Source organism: Poromitra crassiceps, assembly GCF_964638095.1.
Source record: "Poromitra crassiceps genome assembly, chromosome: 9".
Taxonomy (NCBI): Eukaryota; Metazoa; Chordata; class Actinopteri; order Beryciformes; family Melamphaidae; genus Poromitra; species Poromitra crassiceps.
This window is the reverse complement of record NC_139630.1, coordinates 52386030-52407166: the sequence shown is the minus strand read 5'-3', so window position 1 is coordinate 52407166 and position 21137 is coordinate 52386030. Positions and strand designations below refer to the sequence as shown.

The window sequence follows — 21137 nt, the reverse complement described above, 5'->3', positions numbered from 1 at the left end:
TGTGAGTTCACGTGACCGGCTGGTTTACCAGGTTAGAAACCCACCAAAATTGGAGTCACGCGTGACAAAAGTTATGTTACTTAGATGTAGTTTTCACTCTTTATAGCACCCCCGCCCCCAACACTATTGTTGAATGTACTGTTGGGTATTTAGTGCAGCTTGAGTAGCATCAACAATCTTCCATTAGATTAAGAATAGAATTAGCAGCTGGCTAAAAAGTGACTAAACACCAAAGACTGGTTTGACTGAAAATCAAGTTGTTTACTTTCAGCAGACCCCCCCCCCCCCCCACACACACACACACACACACACACACACACTTCCTCTCCCCCCACTTCCCCACTTTCTCTGATTAGGCCGCTGAGTTCGACTGACAGATCCATTACTGAGCATCGTAGCCAATCAGCTTGCCCGGGGTCAGCGGAGTGTCAGCCTATCAGCAATTGGTTTATATTGGGTTTGGGGAAAGGGAACATTGATCTGAAGTAGACGAATTGAGTTGCTTTACCTTTGGAGACGAATGATTCCACGGCAGTATGTACGGTAACTTAGAAGCCGTGTGTGTGTGTGTGTGTGTGTGTGTGTGTGTGTGTGTGTGTGTGTGTGTGTGTGTGTGTGTGTGTGTGTGTGTGTGTGTGTGTGTGTGTGTGTGTGTGTGTGTGTGTGTGTGTGTGTGTGTGTTTTACAAAGGTCAGTGTGTCATGAAGGAGCAATAAACATCCAATTCCCCAGAGCCATCCTTGAGCCTTGTTCTCTCTCTCTCTCTCTCTCTCTCTCTCTCTCTCTCTCTCTCTCTCTCTCTCTCTTTCTTTCTCTCTCTCTCACACACACACACACACACACACACACACACACACACACACACTCACTGAACAACAGCCTCATAATTCTTGGTCATTTCGACATTTACGAGATGGCTTTTGGAGCTGGGCCCATGCGGTCAGAATCACTAATGTCAAAGGGAATCCACCACTACGTCATTTTGCGGACACTTGAGTAGAATTTCCTTGATCACAATGTTTTTGAGCAGGTTTAGCATGAACTTATAGGGTTCCAATCAAATATACTCAGACCATCAAACTGATCATTCCAATATAGCCCTCTATTAAGGTCCCTTTTTAATTGACATGAATTTGAATGTTTTTTTTTTTATGTCATTTGTTCCGTAGGCGATGGACCTGTACTACCACAATGAGCCAGACCCCGACAGCTACTGTTGCCCCGGCGACAACAGTAAGTTACCAGGAACTACGCCTGTTGTTTTTGTATTCCTCTTCCTCCTTCCTTCTCATCTCTCCATCCGTCTTTCACACTGCGACTCCACAACACCAACCATCATTCCTGCTTTATCTTCTCCATCATCCCTCAGTCCCTCAGGCCATTTCTCTTTATTATCTGAAGCTTTTCCTTTTCCTTTCCCATCAATCCTGATTCATCCTTTAACACTCAGTCTATTTTTCTCTTCCTCATTGTTTCCTAGTATTTCCAACTCAATGGCTGTGTGAAAGCCAGTGTTGGTGGTAACACATTACAAAAGTAACATATTACAAGTGATATATTACTTTTAGCAGTAACTCATTAGTATAACTTATTACCAATAGGATTTCAGTAATATTATACCAGTTACTTTGTCAAGTAACACAAGTTACAAATGTTGTTTTTTAAATCAAAGCACATAAATACAGATGCAGTCATTTCCTAATCAAATTGTGTGTTTTTATGCAAATAACCACTATAGAATAGATGACAATAAGAAAAGAAAAGGATAACATTTAGAATTTTGGACGGTTTACACCGACTTCAAGACGGTTGAAATTATTTTTCGGGATGGTTCCGAGGAGGCGATGTCATTCTGCCACTGCTGTTATTTTGGTGAAAGTAATGCAAAAGTAGTGTAATAAGTAACAAGTTACTCTACACAGAGAGTAATATTGTAAAGTAACTTATTACTTTCAAATGAAAGTAACTAGTAATATGTAGTATATTACATTTTGAAAGTAACTTGGCCAACACTGGTGATAGCCCCCTCCCCCCCCACACAGACACACACCACCTCAACCCTACCCTACTAATCTGACTCCAGGATAATGACTGCTGTTCACAAACCACCATGACTGTTTGTTGTTTTGTGGAAAGCCGCTCAGAAAAGCAAAACAGTAGTTACAGACGTAACCTGGGTACTCATCATCGTACACACCACGCGCTCACCGTTTGGGATTAAACATCTGTTTACGAATCATGACGCCACTCCTACAGCAGACTGAGATGTGTGTGAGAAGATCCACAAGACACATGAGACAGGATTAGCAAATCCCCACCACCCGGTAACATGGCCAATGGCCATCGTCCTGAAGCGGATCCAACAATTGGTCTCCAGCACCTTGGCATCGGCTCCCTCAACTGTTTACACACATCGCCAGCCTTCTAGGCTAACTAGCAATCATGCTAGCGATAGATAGATAGCCTAGCTAGCAATCTTCTAGGGATTATGAAGGCAAATGCCGCATGAAATGGAACGCTGTACTGCAGCGCTATAGTTATCAAGGAATACCTGTCTTTTAAATGTGTGCTTGTGGTTCTGTTTTGGCATTATTGTATAGCTACAAATATCTGACGTTGACGTAGCCGACGACTCTGTGCTGTTCAGCCGTGTTGGAAGGAGAGATAGCGGCACACCTTTTGGCACCGCATCTACAATCCCGACTCGCCCGACTCGATCATCCGACATAACCAGGTGTTCGTGTGGCACGGAAACTCGTTGACTCGTAGATCCCGCACCACTTGAATGCAGCGTGTACCGAGTCGTTCCAGCTGTGCCTCCGGATTGGAGGGCGTGTCTGTCCGGTTTAGGAGTTCTACATACTAGTCTCCCTGCCACCCTCACCGACAATAATATGAGGTCAGTGTGTCCCCCACGCCCCTGCCGAGAACAGCCTTCAGAAGCACTTTGGGATAGTGCATCTACTGCAGCCTTTCAGCTTCCTGGCCTACCTGCAAGTACTTGCTGCATGCTGGAACACACCCAACAAGCAGTCTGCCACAAGAAGCATTATGGCCGAAAATGTTTTCCACCAGCAGTGAGGAGAGAACACAGTGGTCTTACAGTAGGTCTGGTGTAGGAGAACATAGTGGTCTTACAGTAGGTCTGGTGTAGGAGTTATCGGGGGGATAGAGAGAAAGCCGAGTAATTAGCCTCGCTGGTGACAAGCTGCTTCCCGTGGCCTCGGCCTTCATGTTGTTACACCCTGCTGTGACGACTCCAGCAATTAGCGGCTTCAGAAGCACTTTGGAAGTTGAGGAGTGTCACGTACGAGTCGTTTTCAGCCAGCACAGGGAGGAGCAGGCTCATTGCTGAATATAGTGGTGTGTGTGTGTGTGTGTGACAGAGTGAGGAGTGGAGAGCAGGCGAGAGTGAGCGACAGACCCATTAGAGATAATTACAGAGGGCGGAGGTCTGACCATCTCATTGTACGGGTCGGGAGGGGGGGCACAAACAGCAGAGTCTATTCGTGCTTCCTCTCTCCTCTGGCCACAAACTCAAGCCTAGAGTGGTGTTATGTAACACACAACATCTGCTGAGTACGACGCCCTTATTAGACTGTCCAATCAGCTGCAGTGTGGTTAATTAGTATTCGCAAGCTGACATACTGTTTTTTTCAAAAACATTATATAACCTGTTTGCAAAACCCGAGTCTGTGTGTGTGTGTGTGTGTGTGTGTGTGTGTGTTGTGTGTGTGTGTGTGTTCCATACCTCTCCCCTTTGTTCGTTCTCTATGATGACTCAATAATGACTCAACTGTTGTGCAGCGTTCACCTGAGTCAACCTTGTGTCAACACACACACACACAGACACACACACACACACACACACACACACGTGCACACACGCACACACGCTTGCGCACGCACACACACACACACACACACACACACACACACAGCAGATTGATCCATTCTTTCAGATCTTTGTCAAACACATGCACACGCCTCAGCACACCATTTGATGATCTCTACTCAGCGTACGTTGTATACTCAAGTTGAGTAGGTAGTGTGTTCACACTGCACAGTATATTAGTGTGTTCACACTGTTGAGAAGGTAGTGTGTTCACACTGTTGAGTAGGTAGTGTGTTCACACTGTTGAGTAGGTAGTGTGTTCACACTGCACAGTATAAGTTGAGTACCGGTAGGTAGTGTGTTCACACTGTTGAGTAGGTAGTGTGTTCACACTGCACAGTATAAGTTGAGTACCGGTAGGTAGTGTGTTCACACTGTTGAGTAGGTAGTGTGTTCACACTGCACAGTATAAGTTGAGTAGGTAGTGTGTTCACACTGTTGAGTAGGTAGTGTGTTCACACTGTTGAGTAGGTAGTGTGTTCACACTGCACAGTATAAGTTGAGTAGGTAGTGTGTTCACACTGTTGAGTAGGTAGTGTGTTCACACTGCACAGTATAAGTTGAGTAGGTAGTGTGTTCACACTGTTGAGTAGGTAGTGTGTTCACACTGCACAGTATAAGTTGAGTAGGTAGTGTGTTCACACTGTTGAGTAGGTAGTGTGTTCACACTGTTGAGTAGGTAGTGTGTTCACACTGCACAGTATAAGTTGAGTAGGTAGTGTGTTCACACTGTTGAGTAGGTAGTGTGTTCACACTGTTGAGTAGGTAGTGTGTTCACACTGCACAGTATAAGTTGAGTAGGTAGTGTGTTCACACTGTTGAGTAGGTAGTGTGTTCACACTGTTGAGTAGGTAGTGTGTTCACACTGCACAGTATAAGTTGAGTAGGTAGTGTGTTCACACTGTTGAGTAGGTAGTGTGTTCACACTGTTGAGTAGGTAGTGTGTTCACACTGCACAGTATATTCATTTTATGTAGGCGAGAGTACAGACCATGGGCTCATGTACTCATCTCCCCCAAAATGCATTGCGACTCTTCAGGTGGAGACAGAAAACACAGACGCCGCCAATACGGCGACTTTTAACAGAGCTTGGCCGAATATCCTCTCCATGCAAGACAAGGGCGTGTATCGGTGTTAAATGCACCTGTCAGACCAATAAGATAGAAGAGCAAAAGAAATGACCAACAACTTTCAAATCTCCAAAAAACATTTCTTGAAATGTGGTGATCTGTAGCGTCACATTACATAATAGAGCCACAAGCAGCAGTGCTGTTATGCTGTCCAGCCGAGGTGCTCTGAAATCAGCTTGGCATCAGGTGAGTGGTCGGCAAGCCCCCGGTCCCTGGTCCTCGAAAGTCGAAAATCCAAATACCATGTAGGCATTATTTTTGATAAACTGACCTCATAACGGGAATCTACACTGTTACATTTGTTTACTAAATTATTAAAAGTTCATAAAGTGCCATATTAACATCGCAGTCATTTGGTCCCCGACCACGAGACTCATTCACATGCACAGCATGCACATGGACGGCACGGTGGCTCAGTGGTTAACACTGTTGCCTCACAGCAAGAAGGTCCCGGGGTCGAACCCCGGTCCGTCCCAGGTCCTTTCTGTGTGGAGTTTGCATGTTCTCCCCATGTCCGTGTGGGTTTTCTCCGGGTGCTCCGGTTTCCTCCCAGTGCCACCCTCAAGAAAGACGTGTATGTTAGGGTCAATACTCCTGTCAGTGCCCCTGACCAAGGTACTGGCAAAATAACTGGAGTTGGTCCCCGGGCACTGCACAGTGGCTGCCCACTGCTCCTAGTTCTAGGAAGGTTCCTAGTAGAGGATGGGTCAAATGCAGAGGATGAATTTCCCCAAGGGGATAAATAAAGGATAACTTAACTTAACTTAACTTATAGCATTAACATTTATAGAGCTAAAACTAATATAAGCAGCTTTTCAGCCTGCTTTAAAATACGTATACTTTGCAGCCATGTTTGCGACGCTCTTGCTTCTGGCTGGTGCGAGGTGCATTCTGGGATACATGGCTAAACACTCAGCCTACATCACTTCATATTTAGTCTACAGTGGACTGAGTAGAGATATCCGAACAGGCCACAAGACTCAAACACATGGCTAACACCACACACACACACACACACACACGCACACACTGACCGTCTACCTTGTCCAGCGGAAAACAGAGAGGCCTAGAGGTCCTCTGTGAATAGCCAGGCCTTTATGTAACAGTCATTTGGTCCCCGACCACGAGACTCATTCACATGCAGGCAGCCTGCACCAGCCCTCATCATCCCCACACAGAGGAGAGGAGAGGAAGGCCACTGCAGGACGGAGGGATGGATGATCGTCCGGACACATGCGTGAATATGGGAATATGCTGGTCTTTGTGTATGTGCAGGAGTTTATTTTTATTTCTATGAGAGTGTATGGGTGGGCTGGGGGAATGTGTGTGTGTGTGTGTGTGTGTGTGTGTGTGTGTGTGTGTGTGTGTGTGTGTGTGTGTGTGTGTGTGTGTGTGTGTGTGTGTGTGTGTGTGTGTGTGTGTGTGTGTGTGTGTGTGTGTGTGTGTGTGTGTGTGTGTGTGTGTTTCTGTGTTTCTGTGTTTACACCCCAATTCCCTCCAACACCCCCACCCAGTGTTCCCCAGCAGTGAGGCGACCTCCTTCCTCCCCTTGACTCTTTACAAAATGGCCCCCAGAGTGTGTGTGTGTGTGCGTGTGCGTGTACGTACGTGTGTGTGTGTGTGTGTGTGTGTGTGTGTGGTCTATGTTTGTTTGTTTGTGGCTCAGTGTTGGCCTTGGCGATGGCAGTGCCACTAATTGGTTGCATAACGCGTTTTTGACACACACACAAGCAGAACATACTGTACAAGGCCAGATAGGAGAGAAAACTCTGAACTGTTAGCATCTCTCTCTCTCTCTCTCTCTCTCTCTCTCTCATTTCATCTATTTCTGGGCTACTTGGACACAAAGGTGTTGCTTTACTACACCGGCAGCCAGGTAATGTAACTGAACCATCTTCTTCTTCTACTACATCATCATCATCATCATCACCATCATCACTATTGTTATTCTCCTGTTATCGTGTGGAGGCTTTGGCTGCAGCTTCTCAACTTCAAGGTGAACCCTTTCTCCATGTGAAGCCATGCTGTGCCTGCCTGTGCTAAGATCACACTGAGGATGCCATGCGATGCAGGTTTTCAACTCGCGTGGTGCGCCATGCTTTCACGTCAAGATGAGAGTTGCCGGTTCGAGTCCCACATGGTCGCACCGCGGTGTCAGTGGTAGAGGAAATGGCTGTTGAAAGAAAGGTGGCGTTGTGCGTCCCGCTCTGTCTCAAGGAGAAATATTCTTTCCTAACAAACTGCTGTGAGCTCTGTTGGCGCAGTGAGCGACATTTTAGTTTGGACAGCTTGAGGGAATTTGTGAAGTACTTGGTGTGCCCTTTATCTCACTCTCTCTCCTGTGTGTGTGTGTGTGTGTGTGTGTGTGTGTGTGTGTGTGTGTGTGTGTGTGTGTGTGTGTGTGTGTGTGTGTGTGTGTGTGTGTGTGTGTGTGTGTGTCAGTGTGTGTGGATGTGTGCGTGTGTGTGTTCTGGCAGTCTCTCTACAACTTGTTTTGCCCTCCAGCTCTGTGTGTGTGCATGCGTGTGTGTGCGTGTGTGTGTGTGTGTGTGTGTGTGTGTGTGTGTGTGTGTGTGTGTGTGTGTGCATCAGGTGGCTGTGGGGGATGGATTAATAATAGCGCTGACCTGAGTTGAGGGAGAAAGAGAAAAAGTGGCAAAAAGTTGAGGCTATATTTAAAAACTGCAGAGTCACACGCAGGCAATGATTTTCTCAAAGAGAGAGGATGTGGGTCAGGACTCACACACACACACACACACACCGCGCACACACACACACACACACACACACACACACACACACACACACATAGAGCTGTCTTCCTGACTTTCAGTGATTTATGAATGAGTCATAGGCCCTACTAATAAAATAATAAAAATAATGATTGGATTTATATAGCGCTTTTCTAGACACCCAAAGCGCTTCACAGGAATCATTATTCATTCACACCATTCGTACCAGTGGTGGTAAGCTACAGGTGATGTAGCCACAGCTGCCCTGGGGAAGACTGACGGAAGCGTGGCAGCCATTTCGCGCCTACGGCCCCTCCGACCACCACCAACATTCATAGACATTCATACCCATTCATACGAGGCAATGAGGGTTAAGTGTCTTGCCCAAGGACACAACGACAACAGCTGGGAGGGAGCGGGATTCGAACCGCCAACCCTTGAGTCATTGGCCGACCTGCTCTACCTCCCGAGCTAATGCCGTCCCAAATAAGCGTTTCTATTTGGCTTTGCATATTTACAATGGAATAAAGATGGCTGTCTCACTGCCATTAAATAGCCGTCTTACAAAATCATATCAAGTTTGACATCCCCACTCCCTGATCCTCGCTCACCACCAGCACACCTGATCCAGGTTCTGCCAAGGGGGCAGTTCCGGTCTCCAGGGCTGAAGCCAATGCGGGAGTGCAAAAAACTGCTGTTCCTCAAATGGCCACTTGAAGATGGCTGCAAAAGGGGGTCATTCCCCATTAGGGTTAGGGTTAGGGTTGGGGGGGTGCCATGTTAGGGTTAGGGTTGGGGTGTGCCATGTTAGGGTTAGGGTTAGGGGGGTGCCATGTTAAAATGCCTGACTTTACAGCAGAAATAAACATGTTGGTTAAAAAAAACAGTTTTGGTCTCTATAATTTCACCTTTCATGACAACTGTACGGGGGGTGAATCTTTATATAACTCACCCGTTTAGAGTCAAATAGACCATAGAAAATACTATGTTCACCTTTGCAGTGATCATGCAGCTCGCCGTTCACAGGCCAATATCAGGCGACGCCCCCGCCAAGATGGTCGTGGCCAAAATGGCAAACTGGAGGATTGGAAACGGGAGCCCACAAACCAATGAATGGTTCATGTCATGCTCACTCTTTCACAGTCGCTTTCTGTTTGAGTTTCTCTCTCCCCCACTCCTTCATCCTCCCTCAAATCAAGTCAAGTTTATTTGTATAGCCCTAACTCACAAGTATGTCTCAGAGGACTTCACAGAGAATATGTCTAGCTAAATCTAGCTGACACAACAATAGCAATTACAGTCGTAATAATGACAACACGATTGAACAATCATATGATAGAGAGAGACAGAAAGAGAGGGAGGAAGGGGGGTGGAAATGTGGGGGAGGAGAGAGCAGGGAAAGGGAGGAGGTGGGGAGGGAGCTGGGGAAGGGGGGAGGAGAGAGCAGGGAAAGGGAGGAGATGGGGAGGGAGAGCGGGGGGGAGGAGAGAGCAGGGAAAGGGAGGAGGTGGGGAAGGGGGGAGGAGAGAGCAGGGAAAGGGAGGAGATGGGGAGGGAGAGCGGGGGGGGGGAGAGAGCAGGGAAAGGGAGGAGGTGGGGAGAGAGCTGGGGAAGGGGGGGAGGGGAGAGCAGGGAAAGGGAGGAGATGGGGAGGGAGAGCGGGGGGGGAGCTGGGGAAGGGGGGAGGAGAGAGCAGGGAAAGGGAGGAGGTGGGGAGGGACCAGGGGAAGGGGGGGAGGAGAGAGCAGGGAAAGGGAGGAGATGGGGAGGGAGAGCGGGGGGGGGGAGGAGAGAGCAGTGAAAGGTAGTAGGTGGGGAGGGAGAGCGGGGGGGGGGTGTGGGGGAGGAGAGAGCAGGGAAAGGTAGTAGGTGGGGAGGGAGAGTGGGGGGTGTGGGGAGGAGAGAGCAGGGAAAGGTAGGAGGTGGGGAGGGAGAGCTCTCTCGCCCACTTTTCCACGCTGTCTGCTTTACGGTGCATTTGATTTGAAAGGCAGCACCTCTTGTCAAGTTGCTTTGGCACGTGTCACCTGTCCACATGTTCCCTGCTTTGCCATCTGTGTCTTCCCATCTATCCGTTCTGCTTTATTTACTCTGTCTGCTCTCTCTTCTCACAGTGAGTCACACTCTCACGCTCACACATTTCCATAAACACTATCATGGGAACGCACCCCGGTGGGTAGATAGTGCAAGAAATGCGGGCAGAGTAATTAATGAAGAGACAGGGATAATTAATATGACCTCAATTTCTTGGCAGCTTCCAACTTTTGAGTTCTACCCAATGTGAACTCAGTTAATTTCCGCAACTAGGTGACTTTTTCCATTTCGAAGCCAGTAGATGACCCAGCAGTGCGGGGGGGGGGGGGGGGGGGGGGGGTGGATAATAGTGCAGAGGAGACTGATCGCCCAATATTATTGATTGCTCAAATAAATCTTATATTTGACAGTCATATATCACGACTTTGAACTGAGGAGCACTTGAAGGCAGCATCGCCCTCCTTGAGGAATGCAATGAACACACACACACACACACACACACACACACACACACACACACACACACACACACACACACACACACACACACACACACACACACACACACACACACACAGAGTAGAAGGAAAGTAGAGGGGGCGGGGCGTCTCCGCCCTAAAATGATCCGCTGGATGAAACTCCAAGAAGTGAAGTGCACTGTGTAGTCCGAAAACCTGCGCTCCGTGCCGAGGAGATTAAGAAACTTCAGCTTGTTGGGATTCAACAAAACCATCCTTATGAAAGACAAAACGACGTTGACGTGTAAGTAGAAGTAGCTGGGTATTCCTTTGAATAGGTTTACCTGTAGAAAAGTCTTAGCAGCTGCTAGTGGTGATATTTTACTTGGCCTACATAGCGTAATTTATAGTGACATTATTAGGCTACTCGTGGTTTAGGAAGACCGCTAGTAGGAAGACGCTCTTAACCCAGTTTCTGTGTCAGTGCGTGTCGTCGCCTAGGCTACTGACAGGGAGGAAACGCTGGCAGCCAGGCATACTTGGGGGCGCCCCATTCACCCGATCAGCCCGTGACCTGGATTTATGATGCGTTATCTATGTAAATGCAGTAGCTGGTAGATAGGGGGTCTGTTTTATGTGCCAGGGAAGACCTGGAAAAGTTATTTTCCAACTTGTTGAGCCGAGGCGCACTACAGCACCGTATCCTACAGACAATACATAAGCGATACGATGAGAACTACCTCAGATCTGAAAGGTTTGTGCTCAATGGAAACTGATTGATTAAAAAAAAAAAAAAAAGGATAATAACAGCCGTTATGGATTAACGTCGTTGGAATGTATGCATCTGACTGGGCGTAACAGACTGCAGCTGCAGACAGTTACATAACTTCAGCCTGCCTCTGGTACATTTAGGCTAAGTAAATATAGGTAAATGAATACGGATCCAGTTAGCTTAGTATATCTGTGTGGACATCTTTTTGTCTGCAAATAGGCGTCGCAATCTGTAAAATCCTTGTTTGTTTTGTGCGCGAAAGTTGCAGCTGTTTGCTTATTGCTCCATACAAGTAGCGTGTTCCTTTCCCATAAATTTTCCTGCCTCACTCTAGTATTGCTAAAGGTTTTCCGTGGGATATTTTTTAGTGGCTGTAGCCTATGTTTAAAAGTTTTGTGTTTGTATTCTGGTGTGTTTTTTATGATTACTACTTCACAAGTGGTGTTCTCTGACACGCATGGTTCCACTCAGGAGTGTATGTTAGGATGCATAATTTGAGATAAAACTTAAACCAGATGCCGCCTTACATAACTGTCAATATAACGGAGTCCATGGTTTGAGCGTGCCTGTGCCATATGCGCACGAAACGCAGCGCAGCGCAGAATTTTTCCACACCATTTTCAATGTAATCACCACATTGAAGTGTTTTGACCTACTTTTGAGAGGCTTCCCTCTTTGTAAATATATAATAGGCTACCCTGCCACCCCCCCCCCCCCCCCCCCCCGTTTAGTTTAGTGAGTTTAATGTATTCAGGTCTTCAGGAGTTTCTCATTCTGTAGTTTTCCACTGCCAGCGGCTTTTCTTGGCATTGCACCCCCTCTCTGCTCCTGCTCGCCTCCTCGTCTTTTGTACACCGAGGGAACATGCGTCATCCCCCGGGCGTTTTGATTGAGAATTAGCCAAACAGCGAAGCTGATATAGTTAGGAGGCTATCCGGTTCTTTGCAAAGAGATCTATTGTAAACTCTACCCGGTTTAGCCAACAATGGGCTCACACAGGGAACAAAGATTAGCGTGTGCGCAATTGTGGACTAAAATGATCTGAGATTAATTATTCAGTGGGTATAGGTGGCTTGATTCCCGCGATGTATGCTACTTTTGTGTTTATAACAGTACAATCATCATATATGCTGCACAGGGGCGGAGCGACCCTATCAGCCCAGAGGGGGCGAAGCTCTTAGGGGGGCCCCATCAAAAAAATTTTTTTTTTTTTTTTTTTTTTTTTTGAAGGCCAGGCCAGGCCGCAGGGCCGGTTCCAGAACAAGATGACTAGGGGTGCATCCTAGATAGGAAGGGGTGCAGATGCCCGGCCGAAGGCCGGGCCCACTCGGGTGGCCGGCCAAGGCCGGCCGGCCGAAAAATTTGACATGTTATTTTACTAAAAATAATGCATTTGACCATCATTTCAAGTAGAATGATACCACCCAAGCAAGAATATTTCAAGTGTTTCAAGTGCTTTACTGAAATATTTGGACCATATAATGATAATACAATTATCTCAACCTTAAAAGGTTACATATAGGTGCCAAAAAGCCATAAAATCACATCAAAGAACAAAGAAAAACAACTATAATTCAAGTTTAAACAGTAAGTGTGCAGCTGTAGCATTTATACATTTTTTTACTTTTCAACTGAGCATGCAGACAAATAAGGGTGCAATGCATGCTTTTGCACCCCCGTAGAACCGGGCCTGCCAGGCCGCGAAGAAAAATGTGCCTTTTTTGCATGTTTGAATCGGTTTTAGCCATATTTAGTGGAATATCTCATTTTAAACACACCAATGTTATTGTCTATTGATTGAATTCCTCTCAGACTCACACCACTGACTTTATTAAATAAAGTCATTTTAAGTCACAACTGTAAAATAGCTGATAGCCCCTATATCCGAAAACACAATTTGTCACTCACTGAGCCAAGTAATATTATGTCCAAGAAAGACTACAGTGAAGCCACTTTACAGACAAGCTTGTTCTGAAGAAGAAAAATAAAAACACAGGTTGCCAGCCAGGTGGCCTGGCCTGCAAAAAAAAAAAAAAAAAAAAAAATTTTTTTTTTTTTTTTTTTTTTTTTTTTTGATGGGCCCCCCTGACGAGTGGGCCCGTGGCGGCCGCACCCTCTGCCCCGGCGTACGCTCCGCTACTGATGCTGCACTTTGGGAACATTAAGGAACTTTATGTTGCTTGGACACATCTGGATATACTTAGCCTATAGGATTTTTTTTCTGGCTTGTGTAGCCTGACTACATCTGCTGTCATAATTGGTGACCATTTTAAACCAGACTTGTTGAGAGAACAACTTGTGTGACACATGGAAGTTGCACAAACTTATACGCAAACTGCACAGAGCCGCCTTTGATAGTTAAGGTATGGTTACGGTAAGGTTTTTGACGCAACTATAGAGTTTGAGGTGTGGCAATGAGACGTAGGAGCGCAGCGGCCAATGATTGGTCGAGAAGGGGATCGATCATTCTCTCACGGTCCAATTGGGAGAATGGAATGTTGACACAGGAGGAGCACGCCCACTAGGTGGTGTTTGACGTCAGAACACAACCCACAGAAAGAGCTCCTCCCTCCTCCCCGGTCTCCTATAAAACAGGAGCCAAGAGCCACAGAGTTGTACTTTAACTTTGGACAACCGATGAGAGCAGACTGACTTTATTTATTTTTTTACAATGACGGTCATAACCGAAACAGATGAGCCTGCCCTGACCTACTCCAAATCAAGAGGGCTAGTCTCATCACTCACCGGTATGGATGGACGATGAGCGGATATCTGAAATCTGATTAGAACCTACAGGAGATGGAATATGGCTTTTATTCAATTTCCTAAACATTCTTTCCTGCCTCTTATGTGTTGCAGCTTTTATGAAACAGAGGAGAATGGGCTTGAACGACTTCATTCAGAGGCTCGCCACCTCCAACTCCTACGCCTGCAAGCAGTGAGTAGCATCTGACTCATATTATTGTTCCGCATTTGCTGGAGGACGAAACATTGGCAAACACTGTCAGACGTGCATTGTCTTCTGTGCTTTAGAAGAAAACCCCCTTTTGAAGTCAGCAAATTAATGTCACTCTCAGTTCGGCTGATTCCCACATACTTTCAAAGTGGCCAATGCTGTGTGATTAAATATGACATTGTCTAATTAAACTTATCCTCTTTCTCTCTTGTTCTCAGTACTGAAGTTCAGTCTATTCTGAACCTCAGCCCTCCTCAGGATGCTGAGCTCATGAACGCAAACCCCTCTCCTCCTGTAAGTATTTGTGTGTGTGTGTGTGTGTGTGTGTGTGTGTGTGTGTGTGTGTGTGTGTGTGTGTGTGTGTGTGTGTGTGTGTGTGTTGCATGAAGACTTATCTAGCATGTTTGTTTATTCTGATAGTGTGTTGTTGCTCACGTGTGTCTCTAAAGTCTAAACAACATTGAGCTGTCAATTGTGCCCCTCTTCCGTTGTGTACACTGTAACAGATACACTTGTGTGTACACAGGCCCTATTGTTTACATCACGTGCCCGGATGGCTTGGTTTCATGTAATGACCCTGACCTCTCTCCTCCTCCTCCTCCTCCTCCTCTTCTCCTTCCCTATCCCCTCTCTCCTCTTCCCTCTCTCCTCTTCCTCCTCCCCCACAGCCCAGTCCGTCCCAACAGATCAACCTCGGGCCATCCTCCAACCCCACTGCCAAGCCCAGCGATTTCCACTTCCTCAAGGTGATCGGCAAGGGCAGCTTCGGCAAGGTGCTGCTGGCACGCCACCGCGCCGACGACCAGTTCTACGCAGTCAAGGTGTTACAGAAAAAGGCCATCCTCAAGAAGAAGGAGGTGAGCTCATATGCAGGCCAACAACTAGACACACACACACACGCACACACACACACACACGCACATGCACACGTGCACATAAACACACGCGTAGAGTTAAGAGCCCTGTTCGGAATGGTTCACTCATTCACTCACTCACTATTCCCCATGCAGTGTTTATTATATATAGTGAACTATATGGGGAACGATCAAGACGAGTTTCGCACACTACCTCACTCTTCTTCTCCTTTGGTAAACACACCCACTTTGTGGTATATGGGAGAAAATGTCGGCTACATCTGCTGTTTGCTAGAAATGGCAGTGCATTGTGGGTATTTTATAGTGCACTATTAGTGAGTCGAATTAAGAGTTGAGAATTCAAACACTAGTAAAGAAAAATGGCGAAACACACTATATAGTGCACTATTTCTGTAATGGGGAAGGGTTTGGAACAGGGCGAAGGTGTCTCCTCCTCAGTGTGTCTAACCCACTCGCTGCCCTTTGCACCCCCACCCCAGGAGAAACACATCATGTCAGAGAGGAATGTGCTGCTGAAGAACGTCAAGCACCCGTTCCTGGTGGGCCTGCACTACTCCTTCCAAACGGCAGACAAACTCTACTTCATCTTGGACTACATCAACGGAGGAGAGGTGAGACACTCGACTAGTGATGCCTAGGAGACCATGGAGGAGGAGGAGGGAGGGGCTGAGATGACTAGTGATGACTAGGAGACCATGGAGGAGGAGGAGGGAGGGGCTGAGATGACTAGTGATGACTAGGAGGCCATGGAGGAGGAGGGAGGGGCTGAGATGACTAGTGATGACTAGGAGACCATGGAGGAGGAGGGAGATGTTTGAAGAGAAATTTTAAGATGAATGAATGGGGAACGTGGGACACTTAAAGATGGATAGATGAGGGACGATGGGAGATCAAGCAGTGGAAAAGGGTCAGGAGTGCATGTGCCAAAAAAAGTATTAAGTGGATTAGTAAGCCAAGCTAGTGCCAGAATGAGAGAGAGAGATGAGAAGGATACAGGGAGAGAGAGAGAGAGAGAGAGAGAGAGACAGAGAGAGAGAGACAGAGAGGGGAAATCCTGTCATGCGAGGCAGAATAGAAGCCGTCCCTCTCTTGCACTTTTTTCTGTCTTCTAAAGGAAACACCTATCAGGAAATCATTGGGTGGGGAGGGACAGAGGGGAGAGAGACTTGGGCCAGAATTAGCAGCGCCGCGTAGACTCTGTGGGTCTAATAGAGCTAATGTCCGGTGATTGTTGGACGAGCAGAGACAGTGCTGATTAAATATGGCCCTAATCAGGAAACAGGACACATTTCCTCTCCTTTTCCAGCTTTCTCTTTTCTCTCCATCCCTCTGCTGTCTCCTCCACCTTTGGCCCTCATTGCATTCATCTTCGCTTGTCAAACCTCGCCTGCCCCCCATCCGGCTTCCCCTCCATCTCTGTTTATCTGCCTTTCTGTCTGTTGACTTGTCTTCTCCTTCTCCCGCTCGTTCCCTATCTCTGCTCATGTATTATCCAATGTGATCTTACCCGCTGTTAACTCTCCCTTTTCCCGCTGGTTTCTCTCTCCTCCAGCTCTTCTACCACCTACAACGAGAGCGCTGCTTCCTGGAGCCCAGAGCCAGGTTCTACGCGGCGGAGATCGGCAGCGCGCTGGGCTACCTCCACTCCCTCAACATCGTCTACAGGGACCTGAAGCCGGAGAACATCTTGCTGGACTCCCAGGGCCACATCATCCTCACCGACTTCGGCCTGTGCAAGGAGAACATCGAGCCCAACGGGACCACCTCCACCTTCTGCGGTACGCCGGAGGTAAGGACAACATCTCCAGAAAGCAGGCGTTATAAGTGATCCTTCCCCTCTCGTCTCAATATTACGGCAACTCTCTGTGATTAATGTAACTTATCACTGTCTTTTCCTCCTTTTTGTCTGCACAGTATTTGGCTCCTGAGGTTCTACACAAGCAGCCGTATGACAGGACGGTAGACTGGTGGTGTTTAGGAGCTGTGCTGTATGAGATGCTCTATGGCCTGGTGAGTACGGTTCCATATACTTATGATTCCATACTTTACTGCTGAGAATAAACATGCAAAGATCTCATTCTTGTCTAACTCATGCCAGTACATTTAGTATAGTGCCCTCGCTTGTGTTTACACCTTCATCTATTTCTGATTTCAAATGACGCGCTCCGTTTCGGTCATGCCGATTCCCTGCCGCACGTTTGGACAGAATGTTTACCGATTCTGTTTGTCCCTCGCCAGCCTCCGTTCTACAGCCGCAATACAGCGGAAATGTACGACAACATCCTGAACAAGCCGCTGCAACTGAAACCCAATATCTCCAACGCAGCCAGACACCTGCTGGAGGGCCTGCTGCAGAAGGACCGCACCAAGAGGCTGGGCTGCATTGACGACTTTGTAAGTGTGTGTGTTTGTGTGTATGTCCATACACATATGTTGGGGGGGGGGGGGGGGGTGTTCTGTATCACCTTATCTGTGTTAATGCCTATCACTATCCCATCGATTAACTTTTCCTCTTCCTCTCTTCTCAGGCTGAGATTAAGAGCCACGTTTTCTTCTCCCCCATCAACTGGGATGACCTTAACGCCAAGAAGCTCACCCCTCCCTTCAACCCCAACGTGGTATGTTCCGGCAGCTTTGCTATTTTCCATACTAGCGGGAGTCCACAGACTTGCACTCCCATCTTAGGCCTCAGTGTTTATATTGTAACTAGATGCTATAACATTCGTCATTCTCTCCGCATATTAAATCATTTCCATTTACAACAAGGCATTTTGAATGGACACCTATATGACATGAACCCAACTCTCCCCCTCCCTCCCTCCCTCCCTCCAGACTGGTCCTAATGACCTGCGGCACTTCGACCCAGAGTTCACAGACGAGCCGGTGCCCAGCTCCATCGGCTGCTCCCCGGACAGCGCCTTCGTCACGGCCAGCATCAAAGAGGCTGCCGAGGCCTTCCTGGGCTTCTCCTACGCCCCCTCCATGGACTCCTACCTATAGGACTTTAACACAGGCACTCGCCACGGACACCGCGTTAGACCTGTAGGACCCCATATTCCTTTGGGATTCCTTAAGGGACGTGAACTGTGCGGTGTCTGTGGACTTGCATCTAACCCCCCCCCCCCCCCCCCCCCCACCCCACACCTGACATTTCCCATCTGGATGACGGACATTGTTGACCCCGACCCCCTACAACTCTGCATCTACGAAGAACCTGCTTTGATACATGATGTATTTACCGTAACCCCTCCTTACAGCTCCTCAATGCCACCTGAGAGGACTTGCTATCGGAGGATGCCTGCCATACTATGATGACTTGTCGGGGTTTAACTGTCTCTCATCTTAGAGCCCTGATTTAACGCACAACCCTCCACGACGGACACGGACCTACATCCCTCTCCACGATGGACACGGACCTACATCCCTCTCCACGATGGACACGGACCTACATCCCTCTCCACGACGGACACGGACCTACATCCCTCTCCACGACGGACACGGACCTACATCCCTCTCCACGACGGACACGGACCTACATCCCTCTCCACGACGGACACGGACCTACATCCCTCTCCACGACGGACACGGACCTACATCCCTCTCCACGACGGACACGGACCTACATTCCTCTCCAGCCTTCAAACCCCTCCGTCTCTCATCCGATAGTGGAGGTCATTTGCACATAGCTCAGGCAGCTGAAAAGCCCCCTCGCCCCCTGAAGACTCAACACACACACACACACACCCTTCCTCAGAAGAGGAACACTTGACCGTACCAGCTCATAAAATGACTTTCATCTTCATCTGCGTAGCGAAATCTAATTCCTCTCTTGAGGGTTTGTCCATCACGCATGGGGGGGGGGGGGGGGGGGGGGGTTTGACTGAGTAGCTTGGAGATGATGTTCATTTTGGTGCTTTAGTTGCTTCTCGTTGGTTTTCTGTTTGTTAGCGAAGGGCGGCGTTTCAAGCTGAATGTTACAGAGGGGGACGTTTTTTTGCCCTTAAAGGTGCCTTTATTTTCTCTCTCCGTCCGAACTCGGATCTTTCGGGTTTGTCTCCGTTCACCCATTTACAGTCAGTCCACTCCTCACTTGACCAAAGGCGTCTGGGAGGAGTTGTTTTACGAAGTCAGAGGAAAGGAACGATGTAGCACTAATTTAGTACCCGTGTTCTACCATTTACATGTAGGAACTCAAACGGTGTGTCACCTTTCATCTCTTCATTTTGCACATGATCTGTTAATGGTAATGTTGAGAGAGAGAGAGTGTGAGAGAGAGAGAGAGAGAGAGAGAGAGAGAGAGAGAGAGCACTGCTGCTTTGACCCAGGTGAGAAAAGGAGTGATGTGTTCAAAAGTGTTTGTGTAGTTCTGCTTGCCAAACCGAGTCCCCCTCGTATCGTCTTCCATTCGCCTCATGCTAACGTAACAGCGGCCTGCAGCCGGGCCGCTACGGTAACATCTTAACTGAACATTCCATTTTAATATTGCTGTAATGCAGTTTAACGGTATTTAAGTTTGTTTTGTATATTTGGAGTTATGTGTACTAGTTTTAATGTATATTGAACAAAAAACCATAAAAGGTATGCTTATGTATATGTAACAATTCATGTTAAATGTACTGTAAATTGTAAAATTGTTTCAGATCTACGTGACCATGTTTGGTTTGCAATAAAGAAGTTTAACTTTATTACACCTTACTCTGAGCAGCTGAGCAGTGTTTTCTTTCTCAGTAAATGAACTAGATTGTACATAGCCTCATGTTGTATCCAGAAAGAATTGGTGTACTCCTAATGACTTCCGGTGATTCATTTTGCATTTATTAGCCGAAATATGCAGATCAATTTGACATCATGTAAATGACATTGTCAGTGTTGCTTGCTTGTACTACTCTGAATCCTCTTGTCTGGCTAATGCCTTATAAGATCAACTTAATGGAGCTGAAACGTAATATCAGGCTTATATTATGTTTCAGCTCCAGTCAATGTCAATGTCTTTGCGACATAAAGACTAGTTAGGAATGTCCATAGAGACCAACAACAAGGTTTTTATCAAGATTGGAGTAAAAATGTATGGAATGAAGATGGTAAATGGTAAACATTTGCTCAACAGAGTGTTACATGCGGGCAGACAGATAGGGGCCCTGATAAGGGCTTGAGCCATTGACCCCCTGACCCCTCCCACATTAGTGCAGACAGAGTGAACTTTGACCCCTCTCCGTGCCAGCAGCCTTACACAACAATGCTTGTGACGACCAAGTATGTGTGAACACTCTACCGATGGAGGAGCACTGAGTTTGGATGGCAAAGATACACTTATTGATCATTAATTTAAATGTGAATAATGTGAATGATGTGCTGTAGTACCACAAGATTAGAGTGACAGGGGAGACAGTCTTGCTGGAGGACCTTGGTTCAAATCCCTGTGTCAGCAGCAGGCATTCTCCCTGCTGGAGCGTCTTTGAGCGAGACACTGGATCCCTACCAGCTCAATGGCTGCTGTTCTGTAAGTGAACTCTGACCTCCCTGTGGTGGGGAGAAAGTGTAAAGACAATTTTCCTATATATATATATATATATATATATATATATATATATATATATATATATATATATATATATTTATATATATATATATATATATACATATATCTATCTATATATATATATATATATATATATATATATCTATATATCTAAATAACATAAAAACAGTCTCTACAGGAACAAGTCCATATGAAGTTGACCGCAACACTCCAGAAGAACAGGGTGACCAAAGTTATATCAAAAGATCATATTTATTTTAGCAGAACAACGCGTTTCGCAGGCTTGCTGCTTCATCAGGTTCATAGTAAAAGTGCAGTGATTACAAACACCTTTGTAGCAGGCCGTCTCTTATAATGTGATATATATATATATATATATATATATATATATATATATATATATATATATATATATATATATATATATATCACATTATAAGAGAAGTGTTGTGAGGATGGTGTCCTACAAAAGCCATAAAAACATTGGTTGGGTATAACAGTCTCTCTGAATGTGTCTTTTTACCAGTTAAAATATCTGCAATTTGACAGTAATCACTTTTCGTAACTAATTGTTGTATGAGCATCGGCTGCATTTCATTCCAGGGGGCGAATGCTACGCCCTACTGCCTGTGAATTGACGTCACTTCCCTTCATCGTGAAAACTCTGAAGGGCCATGACTGTTACATAGGGCCGTTGAAGGGGCCATTTTTTACCCACTTTGGATTGGAATGCCCCCCAATAATGT

At 46.7% G+C, this 21137-nt stretch overlaps 1 protein-coding gene across 3 annotated transcripts in view; it reads left to right on the top strand.

Annotated features, from left to right (window-relative positions):
* Positions 1–19547, top strand: part of sgk1 (serum/glucocorticoid regulated kinase 1) — a gene marked incomplete at its 5' end in the record, with an annotated part of 50572 nt that extends 31025 nt beyond the window's left edge. Inside the window, 10 exons of one of the 3 annotated variants that reach the window (XM_083643678.1) lie at positions 1170–1233; positions 13881–13959; positions 14196–14271; positions 14646–14834; positions 15332–15463; positions 16405–16641; positions 16767–16862; positions 17091–17246; positions 17381–17470; positions 17685–19547. In XM_083643678.1, coding sequence (XP_083499804.1) covers positions 1170–1233; positions 13881–13959; positions 14196–14271; positions 14646–14834; positions 15332–15463; positions 16405–16641; positions 16767–16862; positions 17091–17246; positions 17381–17470; positions 17685–17852 — 1287 coding nt within the window. In that variant the 3' untranslated portion in view covers positions 17853–19547. Of the gene's footprint in view, positions 1–1169; positions 1234–10424; positions 10554–13629; positions 13769–13880; positions 13960–14195; positions 14272–14645; positions 14835–15331; positions 15464–16404; positions 16642–16766; positions 16863–17090; positions 17247–17380; positions 17471–17684 lie in introns of those variants that run through there. The other 2 variants (XM_083643680.1, XM_083643679.1) reach the window with 2 other exon arrangements.
* Between the last annotated feature and the right edge of the window lie 1590 nt (positions 19548–21137).